The sequence below is a fragment of the Enoplosus armatus genome, chromosome 1, assembly GCF_043641665.1.
Source record: "Enoplosus armatus isolate fEnoArm2 chromosome 1, fEnoArm2.hap1, whole genome shotgun sequence".
NCBI classification, from domain to species: domain Eukaryota; kingdom Metazoa; phylum Chordata; class Actinopteri; order Centrarchiformes; family Enoplosidae; genus Enoplosus; species Enoplosus armatus.
The window spans coordinates 8,152,721-8,174,411 of NC_092180.1; the positions used below are offsets into that span (position 1 = coordinate 8,152,721).

At 45.0% G+C, this 21,691-nt stretch overlaps 1 protein-coding gene across 3 annotated transcripts; it reads right to left on the reverse strand.

Annotated features, from left to right (window-relative positions):
- Window positions 1-1,148: 1,148 nt before the first annotated feature.
- On the reverse strand, window positions 1,149-12,282 carry sema6d (semaphorin 6D). 3 transcript variants are annotated; one of them, XM_070908599.1, is made up of 19 exons: window positions 12,142-12,282; window positions 11,498-11,609; window positions 10,315-10,375; window positions 10,036-10,098; window positions 9,803-9,904; window positions 9,424-9,514; window positions 9,077-9,196; window positions 8,656-8,744; window positions 7,629-7,846; window positions 7,395-7,526; window positions 6,610-6,765; window positions 6,004-6,177; window positions 5,506-5,646; window positions 5,198-5,275; window positions 5,010-5,068; window positions 4,359-4,415; window positions 3,630-3,812; window positions 2,385-2,626; window positions 1,149-2,270 (listed from the first exon to the last, which is right to left on the reverse strand). In XM_070908599.1, exons 1-19 carry the CDS (start codon window positions 12,263-12,265, stop codon window positions 1,149-1,151), a joined length of 3,324 nt encoding a protein of 1,107 aa, XP_070764700.1. In that variant the 5' UTR covers window positions 12,266-12,282. The 3 variants fall into 3 exon arrangements, with proteins under 3 accessions (XP_070764700.1, XP_070764785.1, XP_070764871.1); XM_070908684.1 differs by lacking the exon at window positions 3,630-3,812; XM_070908770.1 differs by lacking the exons at window positions 3,630-3,812; window positions 4,359-4,415.
- Between the last annotated feature and the right edge of the window lie 9,409 nt (window positions 12,283-21,691).

The window sequence follows — 21,691 nt, forward strand, 5'->3', positions numbered from 1 at the left end:
AGTATTTTACCCCCATTAATGTGTTTTAACAGTGCGTTTGGTTGCTGAAAACTGTACTTCTTGGCGTCTGTCTGCGATATAACACACTCACACTCACACACACACACACACACACACACACACACAAGCAGATGTGCACACGCATATCAAAGGGGAGAAAAGAAATCAAAGACAAACACCTATGTCTAAAACCAATAGCAGCAAAGGTAAAAGTAATATTTCCAAGTGAGTTACAGAGTCCCTGTCCCAGTATACGGACCAACTTCACCTCAGCCTAACCTAATCAGAAACACTACAGAGCGACACAAAAATATGGTTTAGGCTTCGTTCAGATGGGTTCAAACTACACCAAAGACGAGATTATATTGTTGAAATGAGAGACAGTGACTTAGGTCTTAGACAGGTCTTAAGGTGCATCCTCCGGCATGTGGCGCCACTCTTGATAATCAAGTGTGAAGGCCTAACATGTGTACTGCCTTTACACAAACCTGCTTTCCAATCAAACAACACACACTCACACATTCATTCGCACTCTTTTTCTCTGTTTGCTTGCTGCTTGATTCAGCTGTTTCGCGGTCATATGTATCTAAAGCAACACGCACACTAGGATTTTTGAGTTTCCTCTCCTCTGCCCCCAGCCATCTTACTAACAAAGGCATGGCCTACCTCTCCTCTTTGTTCAGTTCGTTCACATTAGTGGGAAGACAGTGCTCAAGGGCAGTGACAAATGAGACCCATTCTTCAAGTATTCCACTGTTTTTAACCTGGTACCACACTCACAGATGCCGTAGCGGCCCCAGATAGTGTCCTAAACCTCGTACCTAATATGGGAACGGGCGACACCCAGATACAATGGGGAGCAGCAGATTCACCACTGTCCACTGTTCATATCCTGTGGCTACCGTGAAAAGGGAGGGAGATGGAGATGTAGGGATCGAAAAAGCCCCAAGGAGTATCTTTGGCCACATGTGTGATTTTCCCTTTTTAGTATGAGTGAATGTGCATATCATTTAAAGGGGGAACACACCTCAAGTCAATACACAAACACACTAGGCCCTACCCCATCCGTAGCCCCCCCCCCCTCAAGCCCTCAGGGCTCAAAGCTCTACAGTCAAGCCAAGAGCTCACTCAGTAGTGTCCATGCTCTTTTAATAACTGTACTTATTGACCACTCGCATCTGTGGAGTCTGTGGTGGAAACCCATTGGGTTTTGGGGGCACATCTGGCTTTAGCGATGGGGTCCGTTTAAGCCCCGTGCGAGGGAGTGAGCAATGCCCACTGTAGCTGCTCTGTCGGGATACAGAGGATGGGTGGGCTGAGTGCATTCCTGCCCCCATCACTCCGCCATGGGAGTCAAGTCTGGAGGGGGGTGTTGGGGGCATGTAACCCCCTCTGTTCATACTGTGTTGGCGAGACACAGACACCCCCATGGTTACCCCATTTGGTGAGGTGGATAGGGACTGCCTGTGAGAGGCACTCCGGTGGAGTTGATACCCCCCTCTTTGCCTTTCCAGGGTGCCCCCCATGCTCAGACTGCCCGTTGGTGTGGTGGGAGTGGTGGGCATGGGCACATCAACCCTCTTGGTGGGGCTGTGCCTTGGCAGGGAGGAAGAGGGAGAGTACAGGGAAGCCTCACGGCTGGGCACCCTGGGGGGTACTTCAGTCAGTTCCTCCATGGGCTCCAGTGTGAGCTGTTGCCTTGGGCGGGGCCCTGATCCCTCTTGAAGAATGGCCTTGGGGTTGGCCACAGAGTCATTGAGGTGTTTTAAAAGGTCATTTAGGGTATTTCTGGCATCCACAGACCTCTTCTGGTCTTTCCTACTTCCCTTGGAATCTGGCTTCTTTTCAGATGAATGTGGCAGGGTATCATCTCCATTGTCATGGTCAGGGTGGTCATGTGTGGCATTGGGCAGGACGACCGCACTAGGGATGTGGGAGTGTCCCAGGGCGAGGTGAGTGTGGTGGGAGTTGGAGTTAGGAGGAGCAGGAGAAGAAGGAAGGAACTGAGGACTCTTAGCTGATGAGTTGGACTCCTTACGGGGCCCACTGGCCTTCCCCTGAGCCCTCTCCCACTGGTTTTTGATAGGCTGCAGGCCTTTCTGCTGCAGCACAGGGGTGGACTCGGGTGTAGGCAAGGCAGCCAGCTCAGGGGGCTGACAGCCATCCCGCAGGATCATGGTCTTGGTGTCACCGTTGGGTGTATTCAGGTCTTTGCTGTTGCTCAGCAGATTGGTGTACAGCTTGGGAGAATCAATGTTGGTTTGGTACTCCTAAGAATGTGACAATAAAATCAAAAGAGATTAGACACAGTTTCACAGCTTGTTCAATCACTCCTCTCCACAAAAGACTTTGATTTGGCATTGAAGCTGTTTTTATGGCTGTACCTTTACAGGGCTGTCAAAGAGGCCGTTGAGCTTGACAAAGCTTCCAGTGGAGTCGGAGCAGGACGGCGCTGACTCTGCATCCTTGTGGACATGTCTTGGCTTACGGAGGAATGAGTCTCGGTAGCAGAAAACAATCAGACCAGCCAGGAGAGCACCCATGAGAAAAGCAGCAAACACGCAGGTGATGAGGATGTTCATGTGAACCATCTGGTTGGTCTCACCTGCTTGGATATCCCACACACCTACAAAACATTGAGGCATTGGTTAACCCCCTGGTGAAAAGAGGCCAGGTGCTCAGTGAAGCGTCCCTCCCCATTCAACAGCAGAAATGTGCATATTTGTGTGTGAGCACAATCATGCATGAGTTTCTGCTTTTACACCTCCCACTATACAAGGAAGCCAGTCAACCACAACCGAACTCCATAAATATTGACACATTCCTATTCATCTAAACCCAGATGAAGAAGAAATATGGTGAAATTGGCAGAAGCTGTTAGGTACCCACATCCATTTCACCATCTATAAGAAGCAGTGCTATGTTAGTTCAGAAGGGAAGAAAGTGTTGCCTTGATCCACGTTCCACTAGAGGCTTTTTGTCATGCGTTTAACCGGTACCAAAGGGTTAGGAGTGCACTCCTATCTGAGATAGAGAGCCAAATCAATCTTTTCGCAAGTTCAGAGGGAAGAGAAGCAGAGCTTGCCTCCCAGGTGTTGAGATAGCTGCTGCTCTACTGGAAGTTTGTTAGTAACCACAGACATTGAAAGAGTTAGTCATCCACCGTGCAGCCACAATAGTGATGTGGCAGAGCAGGCCCAGTCAATGATCTACCAGCCAGGGTAAACTGTTACTAGAGCTAGAGTTAAAAAATCTATACTGGCAGAGACAGAAGCTAAATCAAAACAAAAGGTTTTAAGGAAACAGTATGGGAAAAGTTTAATGATTAGAAAACTAAATAATTTGAAAGAAAGAAAGAACATGAGAAAATTACAATTTGAAGGAAAGAAAACAATGGTAACATGAAAATGTAATATGTATAACAACATAAATTATGTATGAAAATGTCTAGGAAGAAACTAAATTAAATTCTACCATGTTATCTAATGGAAACCCTAAATAGCTGCCATTGTGTGCACGTGTGTGTTTGCATATGTGTGGATTCACATTTGTGTGGCTTAGTGTGAGTTGTTGGCAGCTATCAGATCAGACTGAATGCAGCATGCTGGCTGCCTCCCTGCGGGCCTTACCCTCTTGGCCCCCTGGGATAGAGTTTAAAGAATGGGAGGTGGCTGGGTCATCCTGCAGCACAAAGCCTGAGCCGTAGAGCTCTGGACCAGGCCCAGAGCTGGGGCTCTGAGTGGGTATGAGTACTGGGGGGTGTATGGGACCACTGGGGTGGACAGTGACTGGCGCTGATGAAAACTCCATGTCTGTGGTGACAAACAAATTGTTAACAAACTGTGCAGACGTGGGTAAAGCATACTGTTATCATCCCGGTTAGTAGGCATGAGCAAGGGGTCATTTTTAAGGTTAGTGGCTGAAAGAATTGTGAATAAACCATATCACAGTTAACCTTTAACAAAATGTTGTGTTTTCACTTTCACAGACCAATGAAAGAACACAATTGTTTTTTTATTTAGGCAATTTGGAAGGGGAAAAAAGAGAGGACACTGAGGTTCGAAGAGGAGTTGGTACACAACAGTAAGGATGCCAAAGGATGGTGGGTGGGCATGCAAAATGGAGGAGGGATCGGAACAGGAAGTGATGACTGAAAAGGAGGAAGTGAATCTGTGCTGAGACAGAGCACCGATGTTGCCTGGTGAATTTGTTGTTTGTGACGATGAAAATGAAGCAGGTGACATTAGCATTCAGGAGATGTTTGGTAGAAAAAGATGAATGGTAGCAGTGGTGGAAAGACAGGGTTGGAGATGCTAAACTCAAGGAAAGAAACCATTTGAGTAAAAGATCAAACTAACCAGAGGTAGGGTCGCCAAATGATTTGTAATCTGGCGCTGATGTAGTGCCCAAAAACGCTAAAAGAATTAAAAAAGGACAAGAAATCAGTATAACGGAATTCAGAAGTAAAAACTAAAATCCCTTAGAGACACTAAGAGTGCAGTTTAGTTGCTTTGACAATAGAGATAAAAAGCACTCGCTAGCAGTGTCTTTTTCTCAGTGGAGTCACTAGAGGCCCTCTGGTTCTGATCAATACTGAGGTTCAGCCTGGGTCATGTTTAGTTGGTACAAATGAAGGGACAGACATTTTAAAGTAAAATCAGTAAAGGCCCGTTTTCTGGCCATCAGATATCTTGAGACCTCTACCGTTTGCACCAGCTGAACATGGCCCTAAATTGTACATGTCCATGTTTCTGCCTCACAGGTGGCATAACTTACAAGTGGCCATGTACTGTATGCGGATGTGTGTGTTAATACTGCACATAGACTTATGTAGGGGCAAGTTACTGGAGTGGTTACTGGTGTGAGTGTGCAGGCTCATGGTGTGTGTGGAGATGAGTTTGTGTTTCATTTGCGTAAATGTGTGCATGTGTTGAGTCAGTGTATGCGTATCTGTGCGTGTTTGTATGTGTCTCAGGATAGACGGCATGGCATGGAGATGAGATTCGTACCGTGACAGTCTCCCAGGTGGGCGGTGTTTCCAAATTCAACATCCTGCTCATATCCAGTCCTGAAAAGAGAGAAAAGAAGATATAGATAAGACAGAGAGATTAATCAAAGCGTTGTAAAAATGTCTTGTTATCTCAGTTTTTCATTTATAATATTTGCACTTTATATTGTAGCTGAGGCTTGAACTCACAAAGCACCAGGCTGTATCCTCTCACAGGCTCCATGAGGCTTCCAGCCACAGTAAGGATCCCTTGATGCAATGCAGGACCTGGTGTCACACAAACACACACACCATCAGAACACTGGGTTTAATCATTCTTAGAAGTGCACTATAACCATTTGTGTCTGACTAAACATTAACTACAAGGCATAAGGTGAAGCTGTTATCGCTCCTTTATGACATTATCTGAAAAAAACAAAACAATAAAGTCACAAACCTATGACCGACCGTACGATGCACATTTAAACCCCCTACGTGTGCATTAGCACGACACTTACTTGTGGCAGGAGGAATGCCTTTCACAGCGGCTCAGGGGAATACGGATGACACAGCTTGAAAAGGCGACATACAGGCTGTGTGCGTCTTTGTCCACGTGCAGCGAGAGGACACGCTTGTCATCCTCGTGGTTAGACAGGCACCTGGGAAGGGAAACGAGAAACCTGATCAGAGGTTCATCAGATAAGTCTGTCTACTGTTTCAGTCTCAGTAGACTTAATCACTTGTTAGGTGGAAAAGTCACATACAGCTTTTTCTCACAGTTTAACAAGATTTTAACCTCCGACACGCAGCAGCATGAGTGTTCACATCCACAAATAAGCACATAAAAAATATATTAGACACGTACTGTGCATGCACAGAAAGCAGACAGAGACTGCCATCTGTGCCAGGAAGCTTCACTTTAAGAGTTGCTGACTCCTCTGCCAGAAGACAGAAGGGGAAGAGAAACAGAGAACAGAAGCAGACAGAGAGAGGGTGAAAAGTGCGTGCATCCCTACTTGGCCCTGTTGAAGACATCTATCTCCTCCAGAAGCAGGCTGTCATTCAGGGACACGGAGGAGGTCTTGGCCAAAACCTTGAGGACAACCCCTGACTCTGCCCCGATGAACACCACTGTGTAGTTCTTGTGAGGTCCTGCTTCATTGTCCACAGCCAGCGCTGTCAGTCTGTACCTTCACACACACAGCGGAGAAGCATGTGTTACCCACAGTAGGGGTTTTCTCATTCAAAACAGGAGAGGCCATTTTGAATACATAACTTCTTGAGTCACTAAAGGTCAAACTGTTTTTTTTTTTCTTCTTCATTGCTTTGTGCAAGTTTGCATCATATGTTTGGTCAGATTATTCAGTCTTGTTTACTTACTTTACTTTACTTGACTCTTTGACCATATCTTAATTTAACTTTGTCAATTTTACTATCTTATTTAGGCAAAGTTCTTGGAGAGCTGCTTGTGATAAGACAACATTAAACACTGGTGCAATGAGAGAGGTTTAGCATATTTGGTTAAACTTAAAAATAAGTTTGTTTTAAAAACAAAGGTATCAGTACTGAAACTGGGGTATTGCAATGGCCCGAACCCATCCCTAATGTGCTTCTGCGTTTACCTGACGCGGGTCTTGGTGAACCAAGGCTCATCCCCAATAGAAGGCACAGCTGTGTCCATGAGGGGGTGGGACTTGATGAACTGCAGGGTGTCGTCCGGGAACTCGATGGAGCTCTTCAAGGACGCAGCTGGACCATGACCTGCACAGCACCCGGGTCTAGGATGGAGGGGGTACACGCACGGAGGGCAAAAGGTCAAAGATCGGCCCATACGATCACACACCAGGGAGTAATAATAACGTTCATTGAAATGGATGAAAAGTGCAACGAGAGGGTGGGGGAGAGGAGCAGGTGCTTATTAGGATCACAAAAAAGGCCTCAGCTGGAAACATAAAATATACATAAGCATGGTTATCCTCCATCAATGATTTACTGGGGTAATGAGGTGCTTTGTGGACTTTGTGTTTTGGACACAGGGCAGAGCTACAAATATACGTGCTGATTGTAAACAGGTTAAATATGCAACGCGTCTAATTATGCCAAATTAATTATTTAATCATCAGCAGATGGTGAATGTGTGTGCTATGTCAAAGCTAATAAATTGGTCCCTTACTAGTGAAAAAGATTTGATTTCATTGGGTTTAACCTGGACAAAGAAGGGTTACGAAAAGGAGAAAAAAACGGTGGTAACAGGTGGTAAACAGCTGCTGAGTTAAGTGCCATCTACTCAAAGGAAAGCCATGTTTAAAATCTGAAATTCTATTTTGAACATTACTTTTTGGTTTTGCCTTCTTGGCTCTGTATGCTTTTGGAAAATGAAGGAGGAAGAGAGGAGTTCAATCCTTACCGAGGTTTGGGCAGCTTCTCCTCTGGAAATGGAGTCCACACAGAGTCAGGAGTCTTCTGCTCTTTGAACCGGCCCCAGAATACTTTCTCTATGTCGGCCATGGAGAAGGCACACACTGCTGATCCCGGGATACTGTGGAGAAAGAAATACATCAATGTAACATCCATGTTTGACTTCTAAATTTCTTAATTCTGTCCTCTGTGTTGGCAGTAACTAACGGCAGCCTTGACTCACCTGTTCATCTGTGTGGTGAACACGCCCACCACCGAGGGAACTCCGTTGATGTCGATGATGTCAGTGATGGACTGAAGCACATCGAAGTAGAAGAAGGACTCCCCGGGCACGGAGCAATTCAGCCTTGCCTTCACAAAAGACGTCCAGTGCTTCTCCAGCACCCGCTGTGACCCACCGACGTCATTCTTACAGATCCGGGCCACACGAGAATACACAACCTGCGAGGAGCAGGGGTTTAAGAGAGGACAGAGGAGGGCAGCTGAGTGAACGCCACTAAAAACACTTCAACATGCTGAATAATGCATCTCTCCATCCTGTAGCAACTCGGCACTGACGACTTAACAAACACACACTCTCATCTTTAACTTTGTGTGTGGAGATTGTTCACCCTGACTGGAGCAAACATTTAGAAGACATCCAATGGCCTTGACTGGCCTAATGCAGCACCATGTGAATGTGTGTTTGATTGCACATATTACCAAGGCTTAGAGTATAAATGAAGTGTGTGGAGCAGCTTTGACAGTTTTAATTATTTATCAGTGCAAACTCCCATCAGAGGCCAGGTGTCACCCAAGCATTAGTAGGGTTGAAATATTTATTGGCTGGTGGCTGATGGAGGATGCTGGCTTCCTGTGGCTTGGCCAGACCAGCTCAGGATGAGGCATGGTCAAATCTGAAGTTGGCCTCAAACATAGAACATCCTAATGCCCTTTGCATGTGTCTGTGTGTGTGTCGTGGGGAGAGGCAGAGACAGAGCGCGCAATCTCCGGGAGACAAATCCTCTCACTGTGTAATGGTTTTACATTAGTAGAACATTCCCAGCAAACACTGGCTGTTGAAATGTCTCGCGGATTTCTAATGCGATGTACTGTCATCGCCTGAACGGGCCCCATTACCACTGGGGCCATTTGTGGCAGAAACGCATGTTCATGGAGGGAGGTGTAAGCCTTTTTTTGGGATAAAGGCCCACATACTGTATCTGTGTGGAATATGTAATGCATTATAAACGGCAGGTGCACTGTCTTACCTTGCCCAGATTGCTGTGCTCCACTGCAATCTCCCGGTAGAAAAAGTACACATAATTCCCATACTCTGCTGCATGCAGGAAATGAGGTTCTGAGGGAGAGACAGAGACAGAGAGATGAAGTGTATTTCTGCACCGTCACCACCACTGTGCATGTTGAATATTTCAGGGATTTGTACAAGGCTGTATATGACTGGGGGTGACCTAGATTGCCTGGGAGAGAACAGGCCATATCCCCATGGAGCTTGGCGAGGCAGGAGAGCTCTCTATCACTCCAAAAACAGCTCTGACAGCCACGTACATACATACACCATGCAAAGGCACCATGGGCATTTAGCGAGCTGGCAGGTAGACACGGGCATCTCCAGGAAAGCAAGGGGAGAGAGAAATAAAGACTGAGAGTGATGAAGTGGCATTCGCCTACCTTTCAGCCATTTGGAGTCATATTTGATGGTCCTCAAGGCTGATCCATCACCCATACTGCGATAGATGACAGAATCACTGGCCTGGAAGTCAGCTACAGTTGCAGAATACAGCTTCCCTTCTAAAAAACAAAACAACAAGGAGCACAGTCACCAAAAACTAGGGTACACTGCTCTTTGTTGTTTCCCTTCGTTTATAAGACTTAATTGGCCGAGTTGTTATCGCTGCAGGCACAGCTTTACTGTGGCAAAGACACAGAGGTGATAATGAGAGCATAAGTAGGAACACATTAGTTCTTCTTCAGCAAGACTAACTATGTGTGTAGGTGGGTGTGCGTTTGACCCTTACCAGCAAAAAGGGCAACGTTGGTTTGCTTGGAGTCAAATGGGCATCGTGCCAGTCCATTGATCTCCTCCCCATCAAACTCTAGGTTATCCAGCTGAAGGGAACACAACAATCACCCACACATTAATGGAGTTTTGTCAAAGGACACAATGAAAACGAACACCCATAGAAACACTAGCACGCACATGAATCAGTCAAACGAGTCTAGTCAAATTTATTTGAAAGGAAATTAAAATAAAGGGTGTGTTACCCAAATTACTTTGCGGGCATTTCCACAATACTAGTCCAGATTTTATGTGTGTGGTTTGCCGTTGTGCACATCTGAGCATGCAAACTTTGACTTGTGAAAGTGCCATGGCAGGTCCAGGCACTGGATACTGACCCTGTAGTATCTGCACATGGGGTTGAAGCCGTTGGTACCACAGATGAACACCAGGTCATCGTTTCTGGGAACCAGCACTTTGATGAAGTTGTGGCACTCGTCCTGTAAACACAAGACACACACACAACATAGAGCGGCGTTTTAAAAGGCAGCCAGCTTCTCTGCTCACAGTCTCTGTCCGTGTGGTGGAATACAAAACAAAAGGTGCGAGGTGAACGATTATTAATACGCACTCTGCGTTTTCCCTTGACGGCACACATCTCTCTGTCGGCTTGGCCGGATCGCCATGTAAGCTTCTGTAAAAACCAACATGGAGCATTAGACACATGCACGGCACACTAAATACACGAATGCACTCGCACACTCTCACTCATGCACACGCACACACAGTCCTCCCTTTTCCACTCTCTCATTTTACAACCTGTCCAGTTTGTGATGAATGGCTCTGTATTTTCTATGGAGCCCTTTTAGTGTTTGTGGATTGAGAGAGCCGCTTGTGGCGAGAATCTTACCCGGTAAGGAATGATCTCATTTCTGTAGGATTCTCTCAGACTGACTAGGTACACCTGATCTCTGTGGACAGACAGCAACAAAACACACAGCTCAGTGACACAGCACAACCAGGAATACGTTGTATATAAATAATCAGGGCTCATCATTTTCAATTTTTCTGGGACTTTATCAGTCTTCATTTTTAATATTAATAAAAGGGTAACACTTTGATTAAAAATGAATTCAGGTTCTAATTTAAAAATACCATTTTCAACACAGCCGCTGTGTGGTTTAGCCATTTCTTGTTTTTCACATTCTTAGAGGGACTCTGGTGTATAATCAGCAGCTCATTTGCATTGTTTTCCCATTATTTTTTATTTATTTGCAATTAGGAGAATATTTCCTGAACTGTACTTGTCATTAGAGGACCTCATTTACTGTGAACTATGCTTTCAGCCTCTTTTAGCAGGAGGGAAACACACAACTTTGGCTTGTGGTAATATAACATCCGAGGGAAATGGGTTCAAACCAATCGTCCCCTTTTCAAAACCTGTAAAAACTGAAAATGATGAGATTGAAACATAGTTCATTCTGTGTTATGTGAACAACAAACAGTGTGTTGAAATGAAAACCTGAATATACTCTCTGCCATACCATTTTACATGACAACCACTTATTGTTTTGATTATACATCAGTTATTTAAAAAAAATTTAATAAAACCACTGAGGATCAAATTTTATTAACCCACAGAAACCAACATTTTGTTTCACTTTTAGTAAAAACGTGAATATCCCAAACTGGCAATAGGAGGATCCACCTGTCAGCAGTGATACATGTGGTGGTGATTACAGGGGCTCCAGAGGTGGGAGTTTTATACTGTAGATGTCGAGGTGATTTCCTGCTACAATATTAGTGCTGGCGGTCAGATTAATCCCAGTGCCCATAAATACCAAAAAGACATGTAAAGATGCCAAGAAATCCCTGACAGAGCATCACGCTGGCATGATAGACGTCTTTCCTGGATCAATACTGGCCATATACATCAGATGCAGGCCTAGAAGCCACAGATCCAATAACACTAAGAGCTTTTTTTCCCCCTCTTACGCCACTGTTTACCTGCCAAGGAGTGACTGAGTATATTGGTGTGGGGGATGTGTGAAAGAGAAAGAGAGAGAGAGATGGTATGTGTGTGTTGAGTTTACCTGCCAGCGATGAACAGTGTGTCCTGTATCTTGGTCATCAGCTGAAAGTCAAGGCGATGCTGTGACTCGTTGCCAGAGGGCCTGCCTCTGAACACAGGGTACCTCCGTGAAACTGTAAAGACATCCCACATGCACACACGCTGTTAAACTCATGGCAGAGGAAGACACTCTCACACGGATAAACCACACTCACCTCTTGCTACATTTAACCCGACTATACTGATTAAAATAAATATGCTGTGCATGTGCTCAAAAATGCAATTAAGGTAATGTTACAGTACAAATGCCTACTGCATATTCTGTTTAATTATATCTGTGTGTCACTGTGTTGTGTTTGTGCGTTAGACAATGGCTGCCTATGTCAGCACATCTCTCTGTTCTTCCAGTACATCACGGAGATGAAAATGAAATCCACTTAATGCTGGAACTGACCATATAGCAGATTGATTTTATTACTATGGATACAGCATGCTAGTGTCTGAACTGCTGACACGAGGTTGCCGGTATTTCTTTATTCCATGTGTGACTGGAGTGAGCAAAGCGTGTATATTAAGCACAGTTGTTTTGAGTTTTCCGGTGACGTTGCAGTAATTGTAATCTCTACCCCTCGTCTCCGCTGAGTTCATTTGCGCACATGTACTCACAGTGTGCGTCAACGACATCAAGGGGTACGCTGTCCTCCGGGAAGCTGACTGCGAGGAGAGTGCGTGAGGCTGTCATCAGCAGCAGCAGCAGCTCACTGAGCAGAAGCGCAGCTCTCTGGCCCATGGCTGCTCACAGACGACACTTCCTGTTTCACACGAGTGGAGATGTTACCTGGGAACATACACAAAAAGGCATGCTTTTGTTGCTTAACGTGTAATAGGTTTCGTGTTATATTTAACTCACTGCTTTTTAACTGTAGTCTTATAAGCCAAATCCTATCCCGTCGTTAAACTCAGAACAATGAAGTTTTCCTTTTGTTAGTAAAATACAAACATACGGCACACCTACTGCCCTCTCTGGCTTATTGATGACTGAGCTCTCAGTGGCAGTGCTTGGCGTTTCCCCTCTACCTCTCCCTACATCTGCTGTCTAAGGGAAGGTCAGCCAACTGACCGGTGGGGTGTCTCCGTGTGTGTTGGATGCAGCGGAAGTCCACTCTGTTAGAAACGTGGCAGGCCTGCTGTCTCTGTACATCTGTGCTCTGATTGGTTTGTCCCGGGCCAGGCTCAACACTAATCAGCACATTGCAAGTTCATCACCATCACTAGTGTAGCCTCTGCTCTGACCTTAGCTGACTTCTATTAGCGCTCTGTTGGCTGTTATTTCTCCGGCCCATCCGTAGGGCTGGTGTGCTGTATTGCAGTGCAGTGATTTACTCATCATTGTGTTATGAGGATCTAGTCATGTACAGTTGTTATAGACATAGTAATCATTTTTGTGTATAGTAGTTTGTACAGCATTTGATTGTAGACATGATACACCAGCAACTACATTGGTAATAATTTATTGTGGGAGTGGCAGGGGTTTAGTGTTTATGTTAGTGCGTGGAGGAGTGCTTTAGAGACAGACTGTGTCTGTGCATATTAATGATCGGTGTACATTCAAATATTTATAAGGCAAACAAATTATTCATGCAGGCAAAGCCTGAACGGATATAAACAATTTACCGGGAGACGTCACACAGGCAGAGGGATGGATTAGCTTGGAGCTCACTGGGATACACACACGCACGCGCACACACACACACACACACGGTTGCACATACATAATCACTCTTTCAAATGGTGTAATGCAAAGACTGACGCATTGTGCGTGCACACGAACACACACAGTATTGACTCATTTTTCAATTAGCCCCAAAGCACACCTGCTCCAGTGCTGTCTGTGAGCCCTGTCTGCCAAGCCATTAGTGCTTTGATTGATCCACAAAGGAAGCATGGCAGATCAGCAGCCAGCAAAGGCAATCTATGGACTTTACCATATCACAGTAGCCAGAACTTTGTACCTCACAATCTGGTCACTTTTTTAAGAACGTTTTTTTTTTTTTAAATCTTTCTAAACACTTCATTTAAAATACTAAATGAACCATAATACACATCCCTGTCAAGTAAATGAACTACAACACATGTGGTCATCAAGTAGAAAATTAGGCGGCATGAGGAGTTTACCTGACAGCAGCAACGTACATCAGCATGTCAGCGTTTAGTCAGGGGATGTGGATTACATAACATACAAATTAGCTGCACTGCCTTGAAGCCTACATGTTGATATGATTTTCCAGGCACTAATAATAATGATAATGATGATACAACGTGGTCTGATGATGTGTCACTAAAAAGAATGGAAGCTGGGAAGAGGGAATCAGAGTAATGCCAGCGTGTTTTAGTCATCAACAGTGTGTAATCATGGCTATTCAGCACTCCGTGGGATACCGAGGCCTTTGAAAGAGCAGTGTCATTATGATTGAGTAATGCAAGGCCTACACCAAAGACAACGCTTCATCCCAATTATTCCACTTAATAGTTAAATTACAGGTTTGATGTTTTGACATAATAGAAAGATTGTAAGAGGGCAAAAAGGTCTCTTCCTATAACTACAAACATTGATGATACTGGAGCAGTCACTATACTGTAATCTAGATACGTATGAATCTCTGGACATTAGCGATACACAGATGCACACAGGCTCCCTGATCTATACAAAAGAACAACTGTCAGCAACTTAATCCAAAGGAGAAGTGACGATGCTGCTCTGCAAAGACAGACAGTGGTGTTCCTTAAAAGCATCGCAGCTATTTTTTTTTTTACTACCTGGTTCAGACGCTCTCGCACCAAGAAGGGTGCTGTATTAAAACCTAAGCAATAAATTGCTGAGTTTCAAGAGGAAACCTGTGCCAGGAATAGATACCAAACACACAATAATAGAAAAAAGAAGAGGAGCTATGAAAGGCAAATAAACTAAGCTCCACATTTCAATTCTATAGTGCTATCATACAGGCTGCAGGCTGTGCTTCCAGCCCATACTTGTGTTCACAGGTAAATCATTTCCTCGGTTGTCAGAATTTCGAGTCCTGCTCTATATCGGCTCTTCGTAAGCACACTCATACACGCCACTTTTTTCCTGCCATTCTCCCTCACTAAACAATTCAGGAGAAAAAAAACACTCCAACCAAAGGCAGAAGCTCAGCTCCGCTCTCCCATGATTCCTTGCATGGTAATAGCCATACTGCGGAGGCGAAGGCTTTCCTCAGAAACTTTAATGTAAAACAGAAACAGAAGACATCCAGAGGTCAGCGATCTAAAATTACTTCTCAATCTCTAGTGAGCCCAGCATGTTTTCTATTGACTATTCCTTTGCACTCTCTGGTTCCTGCCCTCCAGTGTGTGTGTGTGTGTGTGTGTGTGTGTGTGTGTGTGGGGGGGGGGGTGTATGTGCGTGGGTGTGTATGTGTGTGCATGCACATATAGGTCTCAACAAGCCTAGAGACGCTGTGCTTGTCACGCAACTCACTGCCATTCAGCCTTGCCTCATTCTACCTCTGTTATTACAGGCTTTTCAATGTCCTACAACCACGCACTTTCTCTGCTGATGTTGTTGGCTCAGGCCCATAGTGTTAAACATGGGGAGGGGGGAGAGGGAGGGGGGTCTGCTGGATTGCTATTTCTGCTGATGGTGGGTGTAGGGGTCTGTAGCCCAATTCTGGTAGTTACAGCTTTAGATTTAGTGTTCAAAGCTTTAAATGACAGATTAACACATATTCTCCTCTTAGCTGTGCTTTCACTGGCATATGTCAGCCATAACCTCTCCTCCACTGCAACACTGGATGGATGCATTTTTGCAGGGAAGTCCTATTGGGAGAAATTGGGGCTAATAAAAGGATGGCAAACAACAGTGGTGCGTGAGGTTTCGTGAATGGTGCGTGAATGTGATGGGTGGATGTAATCCCAGCAGAACAATGGCTGTTGCTGCTTGAGGCTGCTCGACTTGTCATCTTGCACCATACTGAGCAGTAAACCTAACAGCACAGGAAATCAGATAGCCCAGGAGTTCAGTTTCAGGCATTTCACTCCTCACTCCTTGGTGCATGTAAGTCTAAATGCGTGTGTAAGCATGCGTGACAGTCTGTCCAAAACTGGATACGTCCCATAACATGGTTGTCTCAACTCTCAACTGTGGCTCTGAGAAAGTAATCAAGATGCAGCCACACAGGCGAGGGAGTCAGCCAGATGATTAGAGCAGCCACCCAGGCCCACAAATGATTACTACTCCTTTTCCCACTTCAGAAATAACCACCACCCCTAATTGTGTGCTATTTACCTAAGCATCACTTCTGAGGGGCTCGGTTGGACTTGTTGCTTCAGAGATTTGGCAGGAGGAGAGGGCTGTGCCAACCTAAACCGTGCTTCCCTCCCTTTCTTCTCTACCTTGGCGAGAGGAGGAGTGAAACAGGAGAAAGGCTGTTCTCAGCAGTAGTTCTGCTATAGTAGAGCACAAAGGAGCTGAGCTGCAGGTGTGACCAAGAAACAAAAGGGGCTTTGGGCAAGTCAACACAATAGAGCCCCACCCCCGGTCAGTGGACCTACGTTCAGGAGAGCTGTTCTGGGGCTCCTAAAAGGGGGTTCTGAGGGAACAAAGCAAACTATATAAACATCTTGACTCCAAATGCCGCACACCGGGTCAAACTTTTATCACTCAACCAATTTAGCATTGAACAAACTGATTTCCGAGCAGCAGTTTAGGGCGACCATAAGGCTGTACGGTTTAATGGCGGATGTTCCGGGGTCACGGCCGGCTGTAGTGGAGGTTAACGGTGATCGTTCTGGTCGCTGAGTTCTGACCCTGTGGCCAGTGAGGCGAAGTGAGACACATCAGCCAGCTGTGCTGTCAACGAACCCTCAGCTGGTTCTGATGTTCGACCTGGCCAGAGTGTGGTGCTCCTGCCAATATCAAGTTTCAGTTGCTAAGCTGGGGTCCTCCTATCTCTGTGACAGAACTCAGAGGAAATGTACACATCTGGTTTATGGTTTTAAACAAATTAGCTCTGTCTTCATACTTCAGTAAAGGGACTGGTTTGAGAGAACAGCATCAATAAAATTTTGCCCATAGACATATTAAACCTAAATTGATATTAAAATGAGTGTACAAGTTTGTTCTTTATATAAAAATGTATTTAGCACTTTAGAATAAACCCTTTGGTTTCTTCTTTGGTTCATCTCCTTTAGCTCATTTACTTCATTTGTCCAAAATTGTCTTAAATAATGAGACACAGTAGAACAATTTCTGAAACTACTCCAACCTGCTCACACTTACACGCCTCCTTATGAAACAAATGAACCGTTCTGATTCTCTCTCTCTTTCTTCATTATTCCTCTGGTTCTCTTCCTTCAGTCGCTGTTCATTTTTCAAGTTTTGCGTGGGGATCTTCCGCTCCTCTTTTGCGCACACAATCCACGCAGCAGCCCGGGTTCTAATGCTTGCATTGTGCGGACTGGGGCGTAAAGGCATTCATGTTTTATCCGTGGTAAATCTTTTCAGACCCCTTTAGTCCACATGTAGGACTCATACAAAAGACAACAAAGACGCGGGGGACAGCGGTGGAGTGACAACAGTGATGGGGCTGCGTTTAACTGCCCCCACAGCACCCAACGCACGCACAGGGCTGGGCTCTCGTGCTACTCTGCCTCCAAAAAGGTTACGAGCGCTTCTCCAATTTATGATCCAATATAAGAATACCACACTGACATCGGGACTACATTAAATAGATGAAAGGTATCAGAGAGTGAGCGGCCACACTGCTCGTCCTTCTCGGCTTTTATTGTTTAATACTGTGTTTGCCAGCATGGCCCGTCCAATCATGTGTCGCTTATCTTCGTTTCAAGTTGATTTTTCAAGAGTCGAAATGTCAGAAAAACACTTGAATTCACACCTTAAGCCGGTCAGTACAACTCTGAGCAACACACAACATACAAATATCAGCTATAGTGACTGTAACTGTCGCAAAATAAGGACACTTGTTATTGTAGACCAACACTAGCTGGCGTGGCTCTGATTTTACTGTCCGACAGTCATAATCAACGTGTACGTCTTTTGTTTTATGTTTTATAAACTGGAAATATTCTACTTTGAATCTACGTAGCCTACTTGTCCCTCGCACAGATTCTGTTCACAAAGTGGCTCTCCGGATAAAACAGAAGCCAGTAGTGATATGTCCCTTATTGAATCCAAGGTCCATCTTAATAATACAACACAGTGTACCCTAAAACACTTTGTCAATCATTAAAAATCATCGAGGACACCTACCTTGAGTATCCGAATTTACTCATGAATGTGGCAATCCGACTGAATATCATATTCCTTTGGTAATCCATTTAAGAAAAAACCCAGCATGTCATATTCCTGTTATTTAGAGCTCCATCCGGACCCCACTTTTTTCTCTTTTTATCCAGTTGCGCACAGATTTCTGCTCCGCTCGCCTCATATGAGCATTTTGACTGCCTGCTCTGTCTCCGTCCCCGGGCCCCTGCGCTCTGGTGACTGATCTTCAAAGCTCTGCCACGACCACACAGCCCCCTCCCTCATACAGCCATACACCAGCCCCTTCCACTACTATTAACTTTGGAAACCAGAGGGAAAATACATAAACATTAACGACGAGCTGTCCGTACTACGCTGCGCTCTGCCTTCATGTGTAATCACGGGTTTAATGCTGATTTGAAATAACAGAGGGCGTGCAGGCTGACGGAGAGCATGATATGACACATATCCACCAGAATACAAGAAATAAATACATGTACACAAACTCTTCTCTGTGCGTGTTTATCTGAGCAGACGATGCCCATATAACTTTGGATGCATCAGTTAAATACATGGTTTAACGATGCGACTACAGAACTTCATGTAGTATATAGTTACTGACAGCTTCAATAGGAGGGTCTCACAAAGAAAGAGGTGAGTAAACAGTTTACATTCGCTTTACCCTCTGTTTAGTGTGTTACACCCGCTTTACGAACGCTGCAAAGACGCTTCCGAGCAGGACAGATAAATGTTACCGGTCGTAAAGAGAATGAATGAATGGCATATCGGTTTGAAGCACAAGTAAAAATAGTCCGGACCTGAACTATTTCTGTCCTGCAACCATCAGTTTTGCAGAGCAGCATAGCGACGTGGTCAGAAGAAATATTTAGTATCCCAGCAAAGACTTCTCCTCTCTAGTTTTTCCCCTCGAATTTCGCTGCGTAATGCGGCGCAACAATGTAAATCCACGTAGCTGCAAGGAACTCACCTCATCTGAATTGGTTATTTTATATCCTTTTGTGTTGCTGTAATCCAGAAAAGAAATTAGCGTGCGCGTCGTATGAGTCAACTTCTCCTGGCTGAGGGAAAAACAAACTAATGCACGGCAAATGGTGTAATTCGACCCGTGTTAAGTCAATCCATCCAGAGAGAGAGCCGCAGCCTACCAATAAGCAGCGCTCTCGCTCCAGTCCCTCCCCCCATCATCCATCTCTCCTCAGTTGGTTTGGGCTTCTCTGCCTTGCTCTGGCTTCCTTCCTTTCTTTCCAAGAGACCGGAGAGAAAGAAAAAGCGACCCCCTCCCCTCCCTCCCAGTTCTCCTCCTGTGTGACCCCGTGTTGCCCCCCCCTCCCTCTGTTAAACCCCATCCCCCAACTCCAAGTCAGCAAGAGCGCCTAGTAAAAATCATTTCAGCTGAGATGTGGCTGCTTAGTAAAACACAGCTTTAGAAATGTTTGGATTTAAGAGGGGGGCTGTTTAAGCAGCACAGCATCCTGCAACTGATGTTTCTATTAAAAGTTTAGATGACAACATTTTTGATGGCAGCAATATAAAAGTTTTACATTTATGTCAAAAAACTCCACGAACTCATACGTTTTACACACATCCTAGCAAACTGTTGTAGTATTACTTTTAACACATTACTCCAAACATTATTGTGTACTATAAACACAATATATAGGAATATTAAATGATCCTTGTCCCGTTGAGCTAGATCTATACATAGGCATTAGGCATCCTACATGAGTATGTAAACACCGGCGTGAGGACGTGTTCCCGTTTGCATGCGAAGCTGAAGTCATCACAGAACGTGTCAGGTCATTCCAGCCAGGTCTGCGGGGTCCGACAATGGAGGCCCATTTGCACCCCATTAGAGAAGCAGGTTAGCAGATGTGTGAGAATCTCTCCCGCATGAACATCCTCACCCACTCACACTCCTGACAGCCCCCATTATGAGCTGAGAAAGTGGGATCTGCATCTCAATACTTGCACAGGAAACACTAGTTTGCACTGCTGATCTGCCTGATCCTGGTTTTGGCACTTCTTGCGTGTCTTTGTCCCTGCTTGTCCCTCACTTGTCCCACCCTCTTCCTCTTTTTTTTTTTTTTGCAGTTACTACTTCTCAATATCCCGTCTCTTCATTTGACAGGACCTTTCTTGTTCCTCAGGCCCCCTATAGTTCTCAAATTTTTTCTCCAATCTCAGCAGGGTTATCTCAACTGATAGATTTGAGTCTGTCTTTTATGTGACTTTCATTCCCTGTCTTCTGGCTTCTCACGCTTCAATCTTGCCACTCAATGTTTCTGTCAGTCCTAGGTTACTTCTGTGTGACGTCCCTGTATCCCGTGGGGACTGAATCAGCACGAGCATCTATTATGGTGGGAGAGGGGGAAGATGGATAGATCAATGTGTCGAAGGTTTGCGCAGACGTGGGTACTGAGTGTCAGGATGTTCGAATATATATATGGATCTGTGGGTGTCTGGTGATTGGTGGGTGTATTGATTGGTCTTTCTTTCCCAGTGAATTGACGGTTTTATCATGGGTGTAATGGCAATGTGACACAATTCCAGTAGGTTTTAATGGGTTTTGGTGCACTACTGTTGGCTTTGACAATTCTAAATCTGCTTGTAGTGTAATTATTCTGCAACTAACATGAATTCTCACCAACCCAAGGGTAGTATAAGGATAATTCATGATTTTAATGTCTCCCGAAAACGTTTTTATGATGTAATCGTGATTATTTAAGGGAGATAGCGAAAATGAGGAAGCCAAAGGACAGAGTTGCACTGATGAGGTTGAGGCAGTATTTTGAAAAATGTTAATGCAAAGCATGGACAAATCACATATTTAAGTCATGGGAGGATATATGATTAAATTGAGACATATTTACAAAGATAGCAATAATAGAAGTGGAGCAGATGGGTGGAAGACAAAGGTCTTTGAGGCTGAGAGTATGTTTGGATTGATATAGGGATGGACAAATGAATGTATTGATGTTGGGAGATGGAACGATGGATGGTGGGAGAGTAGAGTGATATGTGTGGAGGGTGGGGGGGTAGACAGAGGACAGAAGGCCTGTGCTACTCTTAAAGCCTGATATGCTCCCTTGGGGACCCTGCAGTGTGTGGGTCAACCCCAGGGGGTGTGTGAGGGTGGGCCTCGGGGTGCAGAGGAGAATGTGAGGGCTTGGCCTTAGGTTGGGCCTACCAGAGAGTGCACTACCCTCCACTCCCTTATTTACTGCCTGAAATGCCAGTACAGATGGCCAAGTGTCAAAGGCTTAAGGTTGGGGCTGAGGCCAGAGATGGAGAAAAACACAGGGTTGGATGTTTTACTACTACTAATCACCATTTCCCATCAGCTAATCAGAGGATTTAAGAATATAAAAACCCAACAGAGCAGGTTAGGAAGACACATCTAGAATAACAAATATAAAAGTTGTCAAGTTAAATTTGAACATTTCAAAGACAGCTCAATTGACTTAGCGTTACTTTCATAATGAACAAGCAAAAGAAAGACATCTCTGCTGTGAGTGGTCCAATTTCCATAACTGATGAGATGACATTAGCAGCAGCAGTGGTGTGTGCTAACTAGGAGGAAAGGTTGTGTGCTTTGTGGTTTGGCACTTAGTGTTCTATCAGATGGCTGCCTCTCAGGGTGGGGGCAGTCTGGACTGAACCTCCATGGTGACCTCTGATTGATTAAGAGGCCATTTCTGGCACTTGACTGGCCCGGGGCACCATTTGTCACCTGACTGTGCAGTCCTGTTGAGAAGCTTCTTGTCCTCCAATCTACAGTCAGACCTTTTCTCTAAATCCCCAACTCAGCTGGATCCACTAGGACCACCCATGTCAAAAATCTGTTCGCTCACTCTGGTGCTCAGGCTTTTGGATTAGAGTAAACACCAAATGGCA

What these genes read in the sequence shown, in the direction of transcription:
- sema6d (XM_070908599.1), bottom strand. Translation starts at nt 12,265, where the DNA reads ATGGGCCAGAGAGCTGCGCTTCTGCTCAGTGAGCTGCTGCTGCTGCTG. An exon ending in AGGATACAGCCTGGTGCTTT is followed by an intron (nt 5,069 to 5,197) that starts GTGAGTTCAAGC and finishes CTCTCTTTTCAG; the next exon opens with GACTGGATATGAGCAGGATG. An exon ending in ATTTGGCGACCCTACCTCTG is followed by an intron (nt 3,813 to 4,358) that starts GTTAGTTTGATC and finishes TTGTCACCACAG; the next exon opens with ACATGGAGTTTTCATCAGCG.